The sequence below is a fragment of the Pongo pygmaeus genome, chromosome 2 (genome assembly GCF_028885625.2).
Source record: "Pongo pygmaeus isolate AG05252 chromosome 2, NHGRI_mPonPyg2-v2.0_pri, whole genome shotgun sequence".
In the NCBI taxonomy this organism is placed as follows: Eukaryota; Metazoa; Chordata; class Mammalia; order Primates; family Hominidae; genus Pongo; species Pongo pygmaeus.
The window spans coordinates 206031771-206049555 of record NC_085930.1 but is presented as its reverse complement, the minus strand read 5'-3'; the positions used below and the strand labels follow the sequence as shown (position 1 = coordinate 206049555).

At 39.8% G+C, this 17785-nt stretch overlaps 1 protein-coding gene and 1 long non-coding RNA gene across 2 annotated transcripts in view; one reads left to right on the top strand and one right to left on the bottom strand.

The window, feature by feature from the left end:
• The window catches only part of LOC134739109 (uncharacterized), a 50862-nt gene extending 39204 nt beyond the window's left edge, over positions 1 to 11658 (top strand). The window contains exon 3 of the long non-coding RNA XR_010125619.1: positions 6418 to 11658. This is a non-coding gene — a long non-coding RNA (uncharacterized LOC134739109). The remainder of the gene's footprint in view (positions 1 to 6417) is intronic.
• The window catches only part of LOC129032744 (uncharacterized), a 59423-nt gene extending 44578 nt beyond the window's left edge, over positions 1 to 14845 (bottom strand). The window contains exons 1-3 of the mRNA XM_063661429.1: positions 14813 to 14845; positions 14163 to 14267; positions 13607 to 13974 (exon numbers count right to left, since the gene is read on the bottom strand). Of these exons, the coding sequence (XP_063517499.1) occupies positions 13607 to 13974; positions 14163 to 14267; positions 14813 to 14845 (506 nt within the window). The remainder of the gene's footprint in view (positions 1 to 13606; positions 13975 to 14162; positions 14268 to 14812) is intronic.
• Between the last annotated feature and the right edge of the window lie 2940 nt (positions 14846 to 17785).

The following is a 17785-nucleotide window of genomic DNA, read 5'->3' as shown; positions in this document are numbered from 1 at the left end:
GTATTTCCATACAAATCATCTTCTTAATTTACACACACACACACACACACACACACACAACGTGTTGAAATGTTGATTGGGATTTCATGGAATCTGAAGAACAACGTGGGTAAAATTCTGTCCTTTGGAATACGGAGTCTTTCAATAATGAACATAGTCTTTACATTGATTTGGTTCTTTAATTTTACTCCCTTATTTTTGTTATTTTTGGCATAGAGATTTTGTAGCTCTTTCATTCAACTTATTCCTAGGAATGGGATGTTTTTGATGTTACTGGAAGTAATAGCCATATTTTTTTCTTAAACTGTTGTTGGTACGGTGTTTAGAAACACAGTTTTTAAAAATATTTACTTGCATCCAGTAAGTTTGCTAAATTTCTTTAGAAATTCTAATAGCCTATTTGTAGATTTTTAATATCCTATTTTATATTTATGTAACTTTCAAGTAATACTATTTATATATTTCTATTTGATATTTATTTATCATTTATTTATTTGCTTGATTAAACTAGCTGAGGCTTCACTACAATATTACATAGGAGAATAAAAGTAGTAACAGGGGACAGCAATGTGTTATTTCTGATCTTGCAAGGAAAGTTTTTAATTTGTTTTAATTTAATCTGATATTTACCGTAGGATTTTTTTTTTTTTTTTTTTTTTTTTTTTTGCCTCTTCCCCCTACCCCACCTCGGCTCTAACAAAAACTGAAGCTCTGGCAGGTGCGGTGGCTCATGCCTGTAATCCCAGCACTTTGGGAGGCCGAGGCGGGCGGATCACGAAGTCAGGAGATCCAGACCATCCTGGCTAACAGGGTGAAACCCCGTCTCTACTAAAAAATACAAAAAATTAGCCGGGTGTAGTGGCGGGTGCCTACAGTCCCAGCTACACAGGAGGCCGAGGCAGGAGAATGATGTGAACCCGGGAAGCAGAGGTTGAAGTGAGCCAAGATCATGCCACTGCACTCCAGCCTGGGCGACAAAGCGAGACTCCGTCAAAAAAACAAAAAAACAAAACTGAAGCTCTTAAATAGGAAGTTTCTTCAATCTTTAGGTGGATAAGAAATGTTATGATAATATTATGAATTTTATGAAATGGATTGTTTCTGCCTTTATTGAAAATACGACAGAAGTTTTCTATTTGTCTTAGCTTCTATTCTATTGTTTACTTATCTTTTGTGAATATGGCATATTATATTGGTTGATATATGAATGCTAAATCCTTCTTGCATTTCGAGAATAATCCCAGCTTGATTAAGATGCAGCATTTTGTCATTTCTGTCACTGCATTCATTTTTATATGAGGATTAATTTCATTTTATTATTATTATTATTATTATTATTATTATTATTTGTGATAGAGTCTCACTCTGTCACCCAGGCTGGAATGCAGTGGGGCAATCTTGGCTCACTGCAACCTCTGCCTCCCGGGTTCAAGCGATTCTCCTGCCTCAGCCTCCCTAGTAGCTGAGACTACAGTTGTGCACCACCGTGCATTGCTAATTTTTGTATTTTTAGTAGAGTCAGGGTTTCACCATGTTGGCCAGACTGGTCTCGAACTCCTGGCCTCAAGTGCTCCACCCACCTGGGCCTCCCAAAATGTTGAGATTATAGGTGTGAACCATGTACCTGGCCTCATTTCACTTATTTTTAGCATACATGTGTTTATCCCATTCTCTCATTGTTCTTTTGATGACCATAAATTTTAAAGGATATCTCTGTTTCTATTATTGGTACTGACAAATTATGCCTCTAGACTACTTTAGGGGAGGGAGTGTTGTGCATTTGTTTTTCATTTTATTAGCCCACACTGTCAGCATTTTGAAGAGTATGTATTAGTCTTTTCAAAAGACCCACCTTTGATTTAATTATCCATATTATATTTTATATTTCATTATCTATCTGCTATTCTCTTTAAGATTACATCTCTCTTCTTTGAACAAAATGCTTGAATCACTGATTTGCAGCTTTTCTTTGATCATAGATGCATGAATGTCTATAAATATTTCTCTTTTGGATGTGTTTGGTGACTTTCACATCCTTAAGTATCTATTTTTTGTGTGCGTGTACTCAGTGGAATATATGTCCTAACTTAATCATTCCTTTATGATACATGTTTTATGTTTAAATGCATTGCTAATTACTAAACATTTTCGAATTTTAAAAGTTATTGTTTTGTACTTAATTTCTGGATTAATTCTACAATGGTAAGACAACCTACCCATTATGATTTCAGTTCCTCAACATTACTGAAGTTTTTGCTTTACAGCCTGCTGTTCAGCACAAAAGTTTGCTAAGTGCTCCTTGTGCAGTTGACAAGCGTGAGTGCTGGAGTCATATGTTCACTTTTGACATTATTGTCTTACATTTCTTAATGACATTCCAATTTTCTATTTCCTTACTGACTTCTTTAGTCTGCTTTTCTTACTATTTTGTGTTAGCTACTTTGAATTTCTTTAAGATTTTAAGGCTACGAAGCTATGTTATGTACATAGCAGTATAAAATTGTAATATTTCCACAATGAATTGATTCATTATTGTGAAATGTCCTACCTTAACTCTAGCTGTGCTTCTTGGTTTCAAGAAGACGTTAGTTTGCTTTAGTATAAAGGCACCCATTTCCTTAGGTTACTAATCATAAATACCTTTTTATATACTTTTTACTTACAACATCCTTATTTTGAAAGTCGAACAGAAATGATTTATGTATAGGTGTATATACGTAAATCTTTGCCTTTTAATTTCAGCATGTGATACATTTGTTTTTAATATCATGATTAATACCAACTTACTATTCTTTTTCTACTGAGGCCACTTTTCTATGTTACTTTTTTTCTACTTTCTTGTCTCTTTTTGATTAATCTATTACTTTCATTTTTATATTGTTATTAACTATAGTCCCCATGTTGAGTAATATATCTCTTGAATTTATTCCTCCTTATCAGCTATTTATCATTTCTTTTGCAATTTTATTAATGTGATAATTAGACTATTGCTATTTCTTTATTATTTTAGTAGACATCATAAAGTTTATCCTAACTTACCTTAGTCTAAAACAAATTAGGACTTTTTCTTCCTTCCAAAAAATAAAAGACTCTTGGAATATTTTAATTGTATTACTTTCACTTTTGCCACACTAGATATTATGTTAAGTATATGTATATATACACATATATACATGTATATATAAACACATGTATATACACATGTATACATATATACATAAGTATATATATACACACACACATATACATAAGTATATATGTAAACACACAAACACTCCACCAGACATTAGTATTCTTATTTTAATATAGTCAGTATTTATTTAGATGTATCTGTAGCTTTATCTTTTATATTACATTTAATTCTTTCTTTATCCTTGATTCATAATTTTGAATCATTTTTCTTCTGCCTGACAGATGTTCTTTTTAGTAATTTCAGGGCAGACCCAATGAAGACAGTGCTCCCAAAGTTTTTTGTCTGTCTGAGAATGTCTTCAGCCTTCTTTAATTTTGAAAGATACTTTCATTAGTTTGGAATACTGGATTTCCAGTTTTTGTTTCTTCACACTTTGAAGGTGACACTCAATTATTTTATAATTTTCAAAAGCAGTGGTGGCATCTGGAACTGGTCTGCACTTACTGTTAGACTCAGTGTCATTTAAGGCTGGCCTGGCAAGGAAACAACTAGGATATGCTGTCTTCCTGTTAGATGCACACACTCTCACCCCACACCACCACCAGCAAAGCCCACTCTGCAGCCATGGGAAGGTGAGACACAAGAGCTCACTTTATAATTTTGTGTCTGAGAGTGGGCAAAACCAAAGTCACTGTGCAACCCACAAAATAGCAAACACAATCCTCTCCTGGCTAATATGACTGCTCTTCTTTGCAAATTGAAGCTCTATTTTCATTCTAGGGGCTCCTCTTCCTAGGTAAGATTTACTGAAATAACCAGTCATAGAATGGTCCTTACTTCCTAAGAGCACCCAATGCATAGTGAGTGCCTGCTTCCTTGGATGGTCTCCAAAATCATCCCATCAAAGTCCTCCCTAATACTCACTACTGAAAAGCCAGCTGACTTCCCATGATGTGTGTCCTTGCTCACTGAAAAGAATAAACCCAATTTGTTCAACTACAGGTGTGTTCCTGGTGATATATGACTGAGTGGCATTGAAATCGTAATTTCTTGTAATAAAGTCATGGTTCATTTGATTGTTTATCTTTTCATTGTAATCTGCCTTTTATCTCAGGCTTTTAGATGTTTTTCTTTGTACTTATTTTACACATTCTTACCACATTGGGCCTAAATGTGTTTTTCTGTTTATTTACCCTGCTTGAAGTTTGCAGAATTCTTCAGTATGTGAGTTGCTGACTTTAATGAGTTTTAGAACATTCTTATTCATTATCTTTTCAAACATTGCTTCTGCTCCGTAGTCCCTGTCCTCTCCTCTTAAATCGCAAATACACATGAGTCAGATTTATTCAGCATGCTCCTCATGCCTCTTGCAATGTTTCTGAATTGTTCTCATATTTTTTTCTTGGCACTTTAGTTTGTATGTGCACTACTGACCTGTGTTCCAGTAAACTGGTTCTATTTCCTTCTGTGAGTTGGGGGGTGTCCAGTGTCACTGGGCTCAGACAAGTTGGTAATTGATGCACGGTGAACATGTTTCATGAGCCTCTTCAGCAATTTGTTTTTCTTTTTTTTTTAAATTTCACTCAATCCTTTTTAGGTGATCTTTCTCTTCTGGAGCAAGTTATACCTTCTTAATTTTTCCCCTCCAATGCATATTAATTGTCAGTTTACACATGTTAATCATTTCCTCTAAAAATAAAACTTTTTATAGTTTTGCTATTTTACTATAATCTTATTCATCCGTATGTTCTACTACCTCTTTCATTTTCTTTCCTAGAGTTTATGTCACTGTTTCTTTTTTGAGTGTTTACTGGAGTCAGACATTCCATTAATCTATTTTTCTTATACAAGGCTTATATTCTTGTAGAACATGTATTTTATGCTCTGTTTTCATTTGTATACTACTTTAGCTCTGTTCCAAGATTCTAAAATATGATGATTCCTTTACTGTTATTTTTCACATGGTCTAGTCACATTCCTATTTGGCCCACAGTTATGAAATGTTCCAAAGTGCCCCAAATCTCTCTTTCTTTAGGAACCAAATACACTGGGGCTTCCACTGTCATATTGAAATTTACAATAGATTCTTGGATCTTTGGAGTAAGAGAGTACCTTATTTTACTTTTGTTCTTTATATTTGTATATGTCTTACTTTTTTACATTAAATATAACACTCTTTGATAGAGTATTCTTTAATCATCATAATAGAACATTAAGCGTAATTTTTATAGAAAGTTTAATTGTTTAATAATTGTATTAGTTTGCCAGGATGTCATAAGAAAATGCCACAGATTGCTTGGCTAAAACAACAAAAAACACTAGAAATTTATTTCTCAAAGTTCTGGAGACTGAAAGTCCAAGACCAAAGGATTGATTTGTCTGGTTTCTCCTGAGGCCACTGTCTTTGGTTAGCAGATGGCTACCTTCTTGCTATATATTCACATGGTATTCAGTGTGTGCACATTTCTGGTGTCTCTTTGTGTGTCCAAGTTTCCTTTTCTTATAAGGACACCAGTTATATTGGATTAGGTCCCACCCTAAGGGCCTTATTTTAACTTAACCACTTCTGCAACTACCCTATTGTCATGGGTGCAATGGCCACGGCCAGCATTGCTGTTGGTAAAGGAATCTAGCAACACAGTTGTTGGGGAAGAGAGGCAGATTTATTAGAGGAAAAGTACATTGCAAAAAAGCAATGGGCAGTATGGCAGAGAAGGGACTGCCTGGAAAGTGGCAGGGGCTGGAGGGAAGTTTTATAAGGTGGTGCTGAAGAGACTATGTGGGGAACCAGGTATTTGGGAACAGAATGTTGTGCCAATGGATTGTGATTAGCTGTCTCTCAGAACAATTGTTTGTCCCAACCCGGGGCCCCTTCCTCCTTCCTGCTTACTTACCTATCTCAACCCCACACCTGTCTCCACATACAGTCACATTCTGAGATACCGGGAGGTTCAACATAGAAATGTTTTTGAGGAGGGGGACAAGACAGGAACAATTCAGCCGGTAACAATGGTATTTTACATAAATTTTTGCTTAAACATATTTATATGCATGTGAGTAATAACATAAAATATACAAAGAAATAAATGAATATAGTTAACTTAGAAAATTAAAGATTATAAATTATTTTGTGTACCTGTTTTTAGTTTTCATACTTAAAATAGGAACAGTGAACTCACCAGTTTCTTTGTGATTTCTAATAAAATATTTTGATATCTTCTTTTAGTGGAAGAGAAGTTCAATCTTCACTGACTATTTTCCATTCTCATTTTATTTCGTTATAGGAAATAAGAAGACCTGGGAATATGTACCACAGAAAAATATTTCTCTTCTTTATTGAATACATTCTAATAAAATATATGGATTAAAATGTTTTTGAAAGTAAAATTAAGTGGTAAATAGAAATTTGTAGGTGTTAAGAATGTTTTTGTTAATTTTGATTTTTTCCAAAGTGTTAAACTTTAAATAAATTTCAATAAGTATGAACAGATTTGAGGCTGAGAAATCCCACTCTACTACAAACTTATAATTCTCCACACCTACTCCTTTATTTTCATTTACATTTTTACACTTTGTTCAAATGAATGGAATTCACAGATGTAAATAGCAAAGAAAAACCCTCACAACTTTGAACAAAAGGAAGAAAAAATCATGATTTGTTGAGAAGAAAACCATTTAGTTGCAGTAATTTAGAGGACAAAATCAATGGGTCTATAAAAGAAATAAAATAGTTCTTTCACCAAAATGACAAATTGTTAAATCATATTTAAGTTTTCTAAATGAAGCACAACGGAACCTTTAAAAAATTATACCTATGAAAAATTTGTAAACTTTTTTCTTTAGGTGATTAATTTTTAGTTTCTTTTCTAACTACAAATTGAATTTCTCTTCCATTTCTTATCAGATCATAAACCACGTAAGAAATTACCCTGAGTGGGTGGGAAGAAAAGGCCATTTTTTTCCCCTTTTTGTGTTTTGTTTCTGCATAGAGAATCCTGTGGAAATTACATTTTTTATTCTTTTTTACTAGGCACATTCCACTAATAGATAGTTTGTGATATGTAAAGCTTATTTCCAAAGCTCTCCAACATCCTTGTTTATTGAATCTTCTTCCCTTCAGAGGTAATTACTGCTACCTTTTCTCCTGAGGCAGCCACTTACCACTGTTCAATTTCTATACTTAACCCCTTCCAGAATTGACCATGAAATATTCATCCCCAAGTATAACAGAGTAGCACTTGAGTGTAAGTCTTTATCACTTGCTATTGCCCTTCTTTACATCTGATACTTGCATTAATTGAAATCAAACTCCTAGCAGGGAAGAAAGCCCTGATATTACACCTTCAGATAATCTGCTATACAAAAAAGAAATTCCTTAAGGGGGATCAGTTCTCTCCAATAGCTTTAATATAAATTCTTCACACAAAGTCTATTTATTTGGTAAAATGCAAATTATATTAGAATATTATTTTAATTTGTTTCCTTTTTTATTCTGTGTTTTAAATGGATATTAAAGATAGAAATTTTATTTCATACTTTGTGGTATTTCTACAACCTAAAATAAGACTGATACATAGAAGGCACTCAATAATAATTTATTAATGAATGAATCAATGTAAAACCCCATTCCTTTAAAAGTAATTAAAATTTTCAATTGTGTAGAAGAAAACAATTAAAATTGCATAGGGTGTCAGGGATTCTCAATACAACATGAAGGCTCACTGACTCACTAGAAGGACTCACAGGCTTCAGAAAAGCTATTAAATTCAAATTAATTCTCCCAGCAATTGATATGGACAGGAGACAGGGAAATATTGGGTTGAAGAGGGTAGTTCCCTGGCAAAGGCCCCGCCTTCAATCCTGGAAACCTGTGGCCCTAAATGAGAACAGACATTCCTATTTTTGTTCCCAAAAGTTACCTTTTGGCCTGTCATGACCCCCATCCTATACTCATATAAACCCCAGACCCCAGGCTCTAGAAGCAGATGAGAAGGAGACAAACAGAAGAGCCGGAGAACAGCAGAGCGGCGCAGCAGAAAGAAGAGAAAGAGCGTCTGAATGCTGAGAGGAGTTTGGCTGTCGGTGGTCAGAGAGGAGATTGGCCACCGGACAGCCAAATTCCTAGGGAAGATCATCTTCCCTACTCCATCCCCTTCCAGCTCCCCATCCATCCTGCTGAGCGCCACCTCCACCACTCAGTAAAACCCCTGCATTCACAATCTTCACGTTGATGTGTGACCTGATTCTTCCTGGATATTGGACAAAGACCTGGGTGCCAAGAGGGCACTGAGCTGGTGAACACTTAAGCCGTATGTGGATGGCAAAGCTAAAAGAGCACACGGTAAGACAGGCCACACCCATGTGGGCTTTGGGAGTCACAGGCACTCACCTCTAAATGCTACCACGGGGCTGGAGCCCCAAAGCACTCGTCTAAGCTCATGTACCTGCCAGTCTGCACGCTCCCCGTCCTCCCCGTCCTGTAAGGGGTTTGAGTGTGCAAAGGGGTCATTAGGTTACGGTATTTAAACATATGGCTCGTTGCCTATTGTATTCAGAAAACACAACTGCTAAAATGAAGAATCCTAGTGTATCTGTAATCGTTTTCCTCTCTTTATCTCTGTAATTAATGCCAAAGCTGAAAACAAAACAAAACTAAACTAAAACGCTATGCTACCACCCCTATTAAGCAGTCTGGAGAACACAGGTTTACTTTGCTCCAGTTTCCTTGATTTTTCTGTCTCTGTCCACAGCTTCTCATGAATGAGGAGGTAACATGCCATCAAGTGATGGTTGCTATGAAAGTTGCAAGCCCCTTGGACATACTCCACTGAGTTGCCTTGACCATATCACTTAAAAGAGTTACTAGAGTTAAACATTTCATTGCCTGCGCTGCAGCAACAGTTTTTGAAATATGGCTAGGTTGTCACTAACAGACAGTACCTTGCTTGACATAAAATTTATGCTTCATAGCTGAAGATAGTTACATGTCTATCAAAACAGCTGTAATAATGGAAAGTTAGCAGAGTGATAGCAGTCATCAGTTTTGTATTTTTAAAGCTACTGTCAGGACCTTTTATCCGGGAAAATTTCTTCCTAGTTATAGATTTGTTCCCTTAATGGCCACTCCCTTCTTTGCTAAATTATTGTGTATATATAATCTAAGATACCTATATTGGGGTAGAAAACTAACTCATTTGGTGACAGAGATAGAATATGTGGTCTATGTCCACGGCCCGTCTTTCACCTGAATTGTTATGTTTTATAGAGTTATTTAAAAGATTACTATTACCATTGGCCCCTTTCAAGCTGTGAATTTTGTATAAATCTTTCCATTGGCCCCTTTTAAGCTGTGAATTTTGTATAAATCTTTCTTCAGAGTTTCTCTTTCATTGGCTCACATAGTTGAAGAAAATATTGATGTTCAGGACTGCAAATGTTTTCTTGTTTTTGGCTTATGTCATAAATCTCATAGTGTACATTTGGCTTTTCACTTAGTGACACAAAACAATATTCATTCTGTGTCTTATAACTTGCACTTGTCCCCTCACTACTTTAGATTCCCTTCCATATCTGAAACATATTAAACTTTGCCCACTATGCGTCAAGTTTCTTAATAGATGGGTGATATTTCAGTGAAGTTGAGCACTGAAGGTGCCTAGCTATACTCTGGTTAAGTCAAGAACTGTATTACTTTCTTCAAAATGTCTAGCACATTATGTGTCAAATACATCTTGGCCTAGCTCTTTAGAGAATATTAGTTGCTGAATTACTTTCATCTCATGATATAATATTTTTATTATGCTGATGATTTTGAGGGGAAGCTAATTTCTCACTTTAAGGAAGAACTTAAACATTTTCAGTTCAATTTATGTGAGTGCAGCATTTCTCATGTCAGAGAACAACAGGTGCATTAACAGAAAAGTTAGCAGGTTGTTTTAGAAACTGTATTGTTAAAATACTTTCAGAGTGGAAACTTTGGGGATCTTGGATGCTGTCATCTTTATTGAAACAAATAGCTTTAAAGACCACAAATATATACTACATGCACACTCACACAGTCACCCACCCAATACTGTTGCTATTAATTACCACATTTAGTCACTAGGGACAGACTAATGAAACTTTTTATTAACACAATAGAAGCACAACGTACAAAACAATCTGTTTAATTCCAAGTAAAAAGCTCATTTGCCTGATGTGTCTCAGAAGGGAAACAAGAAACTCGGAAATTGTAACTTGCCAAATACTAAATGGATGGACACCTTCTGTCATGAGATTTCTGAAGCTCTCAAGATTGGAAATGTTTAAACAAAGTCAAATTTATTTCATTGGTAAAGTTACTTTGAAAAGATCAGGTAGGATAATTCTTATTTGCAGGCACATAAAAAAGTATCTTGGGAATTCGACTGATATTTAGTATTAATACAAGATTTGTGGAATAAAAGAAAAGATGTAGTGTAAAATAAAAATATGTGTTGCATTCAGAGTGTCTATACATAAAAACACACATATATCATGTATATATTTTGATATAGGTTTATATTTTTAAAGAAAATAAGCAAAAAGTATTATTTATAATATTTCAACCCACAGTTTATAATTTTCAAAGTTGAGCTTAAAATTTTAAATGAAATGAATTCTGTGAAAAAAACTATAGGTGAAGCATTTAATCAATTAATATACAAATGTGCAAGAGATTAGCACAAATTAATTTTAACATATTTGCAACAGTTTTCCAAAATCCTTACATTATCATAAACTGCAGACTTCCTCAGTTATGATGGTACAATTTACTTTTTTTTGACTGTACAATAGTATGAATGCCATCTGCATGCAGTGATCCACATTTAAAAACATACTTAAGAGTACCCATACAATCATTCTGTTGTTTACTTTCAGTTCACTATTCAATAAATTGCATGAGATATTCAGCACTTTATTATTAAATAGGCTTTGTGATAGATAATTTTGCCCAAATATTAATGTAAGTGTTGTGAGGATGTTTACGATAGGCTATGCAAAGGTGTGATGTTTGTAAGTTAGGTGTATTAAGTGCATTTTTGACTTACAGTATTTTCAACTTACGATGGGTTTATTGCGATGTAACTCCATCGTAAGTCAAGGAGTATCTGTATTCATGTAACAGAAATAACAGATTCATTTTAAAAACAACCACCATTATAAAAGGAAAGACTATACCTCTTAAAATTCTTAAGCACTAATATATATTTTATGAGAAAAGAAATAATCATGCCAAACAAATTAAATGTCCCAAACAAATTAAACTGTTTTTTATTTTAACAAATAAGCATATATTTCAAGTTTGAAGATATTGTTTACTTTATTACTTAGGTTATTGTTTAACCTAACGTTAAAACAAATTATAAATCAGATTATGATAATTAACATGGCACAGAGTTAAAGTATTTATTGTTAATAACTCACTTAGCATAATAGGCATGTTTAGCCTAAGTAACTGATGTCACAATATTTTTACGCCTAGGAGGAATTCTTTTTATATTAGCTCTCAAAAGAGATAAGATTCTCTCCACGTGGTTTGGGCTTACCCCTTTGACTGAGAACATGCCACTTGTTACTAGAGGTTGATGTATGACTCAACTTAGAGTTGAGGATGAAAAGTGGGGATCATAGCACCTGCCTATACCCTGGTACAGATCATACGATGTTGATTGATTTATTTGTGGAGTCAGGGTCTCGCTGTGTTGCCCAGGCTGGAGTGCAGTGGCACGACCATGGCTCACTGCAGCCTTGAACTCCTGGGTGTGGTGGTGCGCACCTGTAGTCCCAGCAACTCTGGCAGGCTGAGGCAGGAGAATCGCTTGAACTCAGGAGGTGGAGGTTGCAGTGAGCCGAGATTACACCACTGCACTCCAGCCTGGAGACAAAGTAAGACTCCATCTCAGAAAAAAAAAAAAAAAAAAAATTAAATTAAAAAGTTCTAGTATCTAAAATGAGCAATATCGCCAGGCACAGTGGGTCACACTTGTAATCCCAGCACTTTGGGATGCAGAAGTGGGTGGACCATCCGAGTCAGAGGTTGAGACCAGCCTGCAGTGAGCCGAGATTGCACCACTGCACTCCAGCCTGGGAGACAGAGTGAGACTCCATTTCAAAAAAAGAATTAGCCAAGCGTGGTAGCATGCACCTGTAGTCCTAGCTACCGGGGAGGCTGACGGGGAAGGATTCCTTGAGCCCGAAGGTCAAGGCTGCAGTGAGCCTTGTTTGCACCACCTCACTCCAACTTGGGCAAGACCCCATCTCAAAAAAGAAAAAAAACCCCACAAAAACAAAAAACAAAACAGAACAGAACAGCATCACTTCCTTATCATTAGTTTGAAGGAAGTGAATTGCCTGTAAAAGTTTCCATTTTCAAAAAAAGTATTAAAATATAGTGTAAAGCCAGGCACGATGGCTCATTCCTGTAATCTCAGCACTTTGGGAGGCTGAAATGGATTGCCCCAGGAGGTCGAGGCTGCAGCTGAGCGATCCTCCCGCCTCAGCCCGGCAAGTAGCAGAGACTACAAGTGCGTGCCACCATGCCCAGCTAATTTTTTATATTTTTGTAGAGACAGGGTTTCACCATGTTGCCCAAACTAGTCTGGAACTCCTGATCTCAAGCGATCCACTCGCTTCCGCTTCCGCCTCCACCTCCCAAAATGCTGGGATTACAGGCGTGAGCCACGGGGGCTGGCCTAATTACTTTCTTCAGTCTGAGCGTGAAGGCTGGAAGAAAAGCTCTCACTTGCATATAATTTTTTAGAGACAGAGTCTCCCTCTGTTACACGGGCTGGAGTGCAACGGCGCAATCTCAGCTCACTGTAACCTCAACCTCCCGTGCTTGATCGCTTATATAATCTCAGCTCACTGTAATCTCAACCTCCCGGGCTCGATCGCATATATACACACATATATTTGTTTGTTTAGGCAGAGTCTTGGTCTGTTGCCCAGGCTGGAGTGCAGTGGCCCGATCTCCGCTCACTGCAACCTCCGCATCCCGGGTTCAAACAATTCTCTGCCTCAGCCTCCCGAGTAGCTGGGATTACAGGCACCCGCCACCACGCCCGACTAATTTTTGTGTTTTTAGTACAGATGGGGTTTCAGTGAAACCATGCTGGCCAGGCTGGTCTTGAACTCCTGACCTCGTGATCCACCCGCCTCGACCTCCCAAAGTGCTGGGATTACAGGCGTGGGCTACCTCGCCCAGCCGATCGCTTATATTTTTAAAAAGATGTTTTCTTCGTTTCCTAGCCCCTTCTACCTCGCCACAAAGTTTCAAAGACTTAATGCTATTACAAAAGGCCGTCAGAGGTCAAGCTCAGCGGTGCAGCTCCCTCATGCCCGGCAGCCTCACAGGGGGCCGACCCTGCCCAGGATGAGCGGCGCCAGGTAGCCGGGGACGCTCCCGGGGGTCCCCGGGCCCTGGCTGGGGGAGGTGTTGTGGGACGCACTTACCCAGGCTCAGGAGAGGCGAGTGGGCGGCTGGGGCTGCAGCTGGAGCTGGCCATTGAGGAGCTTCCGCGCGACAGTGCGATCGGTTGCACCTTCTGCGACAGGTGCCAGCCGGTTGGCGCGCAGCGCCTGCTAGGGCAGAGTCTGGCCCTTGCTGCGCCTGGCCCCGAAGACCGGGAAGTCGTAAAGCTCCTCCTCGCAGCGTATGTGCGGCTGCGGCCGGGCGGAAGCCTCGGGACACAGAACTGCCAGCTCAGCAGCCGGTTACATCCCGACCGGCCACCCGTAGCCAGCGTCCGCTCATGCGCGCTCCTGGAAGACCCAGCAGCCCCGCCGCGAGTTCCGATTGGCTCCGCGTGAGTGGCGGTCCCCTGAGACGTCACAAGGGCGCGCCTTCCGTGACGTCACAAGGGCGCGCCTTCCGTGACGTCACAAGCGCGCGCCTTCCGTGACGTCACAAGGGCGCGCCTTCCGTGACGTCACAAGGGCGCGTCTTCGCCGACACCGTAGAGGTGGGCGTTCGGCGACGTCACAGGCGCCGGGTGTTCGGCGACATCACCGGGGCGCTACAGCGCTTGGGGCTGGGCAGTCTTCTCGTCAGAGTGGGGGCTGGTAACAGCGACCTCCCCGCCAGGTCTGTGTGTTGCGGGCTGAAGAAGGGTAGCTGAAAAATTCAGACCCAGCACAGTGTTTATGTTCGTCAAAAATAGAAAACTATGTCTGACGCCGCTGAGGCGAGAGGACCCTTCAGGGCAAGAGCAGCCTAGCAACATGGTGCAACCCCATCTCTGTAGTCCTACCTCAGCCCCCCAGCTACTTGAGCCCAAAGGTTCAAGGCTCCAGTGAGCTATGATCCAACCATAGCATTCCAGCCTGCGAGATTGAGGTAAACCCTGTCTAAAAAAATTAAGAAACTATCCAAGTGTGCAACAGGGAGGGACTGCTAAATAAAACATGAGGCTGGCTGGGCCCTACTGTAATCCCAGCACTTTGGGAGGCCGAGGCGGGAGGATGGATGGCTTGGGCTCAGGAGTTCGAGACCAGCCTGGGCAACATGACGAAACCCTGTCTCTACAAAAGATACAAAAATTAGCCGGGCGTGGTGCGCACCTGGCCTAATTTTTGTATTTTTCTAGAGATGGGGGTGGGGGGGGCTCGCTATGTTGCCCGGGCCAGTTTCGAACTCCTGAGTTGAAGCGATCTTCTCACCTTGGCCGTCAGAGTTGTCGGGATTACAGGCATGAGGGACCGCGCCCCACCTGGGTTAGGCTACTTAATAACAGAAGAAAGTGCTTCGCCAGGCTCAGTGGCTGACGCTTGTAATCCCAACACTTTGGGAGGCCGAGGCGGGTGGATCACCTGAGGTCGGGAGTTGGAGACCAGCCTGGCCATGGTGAAATCCAGTCTCTACAAAAAATACAAAAATTAGCCAGGCGTGGTGGCGCATGCCTGTAGTCCCAGCTGCTTGGGAGGCTGATAAAAGGAGAATTACTTGAACCCGGGAGGCGGAGGTTGCATTGGGCCGAGATCACACCACTGCACCCCAGCCTGGGCGACACAGCGAGACTCCAGTTTGACACCAGCCTGGGCAATATAGTGAAACCCTGTCTCTACAAAACAAACAAAAACCCAGGCGTAACTGTGTCCACCTGTGGCCCTAGCTAGTTAGGAGGCTGAGGCAGGAGGATCACTTGAGGCCAGGAGCTCAAGGCTGCAGTGAGCTATGGTAATCCCACTGCTTCCCATCCTGAGCAATAGAATGAAAGCATGTCTCTAGATAGCTAGCTAGCTAGATAATTGATATGTAGTTTTGAATCAAATTTTTTCCCTAGATTTGAACATGTTTTTCTAAAGTAGCATTCAACACATCAGCATTTTACAGTGTTATTAGTTGTTAATATGATTTTTTTCTGAAATACAGTATCCTTTACAAAAGCAGTTTTGTCTTTCAAAGTACATAGATAAGGCCCTCAAGTGAATTTGTCTGATGTTGGCAACCTTGGTACCATTTTGTCCACTTGATTGGAAAAGTTAGTCAATAATTTCAGGTCACTGTTGGCCTTAGAAGAAGAGCCCAAAGGCAACAAGCAAAGGCGCTGGTGTCCAGTCGCCTTCTAGAAGCATTTTCACTTTCCTTTAAGGTTTCCCTTGATGAACATAGAAGTACTGTATGTAGAATTGACCCAGTGCTGCCCTGGCAACTTTGTATATTAGGCCAAATTTACATTGCTTACCTTTATGAGAGGCACCCTGATAGGCTAGTGGAGTTACACACAAAGTCTGATCTCAGCTGCACTGTCCAGAGATGCAACACAGTCCAATCAAAGAACATTCTCTGAGCCCGTTTCTTTAGCTGTAAAAGAATAACATACCCATCTAAGAAGGCAGCTTATTGTATTTGATTGGTCTTTTATTTTCTATGAAACTGTGTTTAACACAGTAATTATTTTCATTTGTATACTTCATTTGTGTTGTGTTTTTGGTTTTAGTTTTGTTTTTGAAATGGAGTCTTTTTTTTAGTGGTTTTTCGTTTTGTTTTGTTTTGTTTTGTTTTTGAGATGGAGTCTTTCTATTGTCACCCAGGCTGGAGTGCAGTGGCATGATCTCTGCTCACTGCAACCTCCACCTCCCAGGTTCAAGTGATTCTCCTGCCTCAGCTTCCTGAGAAGCTGGGATTACAGGTGCCCGCCCCCACACCCAGCTAATTTTTTAAATATATTTTTAGTAGAGATGGGGTTATAACATGTTGCCCAGGCTGGTCTCAAACTACTGACGTCAAGTGATCCACCCGCCTTGGCTTCCCAAGTGCTGGGATTATAGGCATGAGCCACCGCGCCTGGCTTGTTTTCAAATAAGGGTTTCTTGGCTAGGCATGGTGGCTCACGCCTGTAATCCCAGCACTTTGGGAGGCCAAGGTCAGTGGATCACCTGAGGTCAGGAGTTCGAGACCAGCCTGACCAATATGGAGAAACCCTGTCTCTACTGAAAATACAAAATTAGCCAGGTGTGGTGGTGCATGCCTGTAATCCCAGCTACTCAGGAGGCTGAGGAAAGAGAATTGCTTGAACCCAGGGGGCAGAGGTTGCAGTGAGCTGAGATCGCACCATTGCACTCCAGCCTGGGCAACAAGAACAAAACTCTGTCTCAAAATAAAAAAAAGATTTCTTAAAATGATATTTTCAGTATTTTATAGATGATGTGTAAGCAGCAATCTTAATAGGATGTTACCCAACACTTTGCGAGACTGGCAGCTGATTTGATCCAGATGTCTCTAATTCTTTTTTCTTTTTCTTTTTCTGTTCTTTTTTTTTTTTTTTTTTTTTTTTTTTGACAGCCTTGCTCTGTTACCCATGCCGGAGTTCAGTGGCACGATCTTGGCTCACTGCAACCTCCACCTCCCGGGTTCAAGAGATTCTCCTGCCTCAGGCTCCCGAGTAGCTGGGATTACAGGCGTCTGCCACCATGCCCAGCTAATTTTTTGTATTTTTGGTAGAGACAGCGTTTCACCATGTTGGCCAGGCTGGTCTCGAACTCCTGACCTTAGGTGATCTGCCTGCCTCGGCTTCCCAAAGTGTTAGGATTACAGGCGTCAGCCACTGTGCCTGGCCCAGATGTCTCTAATTCTAACATGAGATGTATTGCAGGATCATAGCAGAGTGAGTTGCTGATGTATCCAGAAGGAAACAAGCATGGAACTCTCACGACAGCTGTCCTGAGAAGTGTGTGTGTGCTGTGCTTGAATATCTCACTGCTCATTTATACACAGGCTTTCTGGTGACTGAGTTAACAGTATCTGTTTCATAAATAATGTAGCCCTCTTTCTTTCTTTCTTTCTTTCTCTCTCTCTCTTTTTTTTTTTTTTTTTTTTTTTGAGACAGGGTCTTGCTCTGTTACCCAGGCTGGAGTGCAATGGTGCAGTCTTGGCTCACTGCAACTTCAGCCTCCTGGGTTCAAGCGATTCTCCTGCCTCAGCCTCCCAAGTAGCTGGGATTACAGGCATGCGCCACCACGCCTGGCTAATTTTTTCTTTTTTTTTTTTTTTGAGATGGAGTTTCGCTGTTGTTGCCCAGGCTGGAGTGCAATGGCACAATCTCGGCTCACCACAATCTTTGCCTTTCGGGTTCAAGGGATTCTCCTGCCTCAGCCTCCCGAGTAGCTGGGATTACAGGCATGTGCCACCAC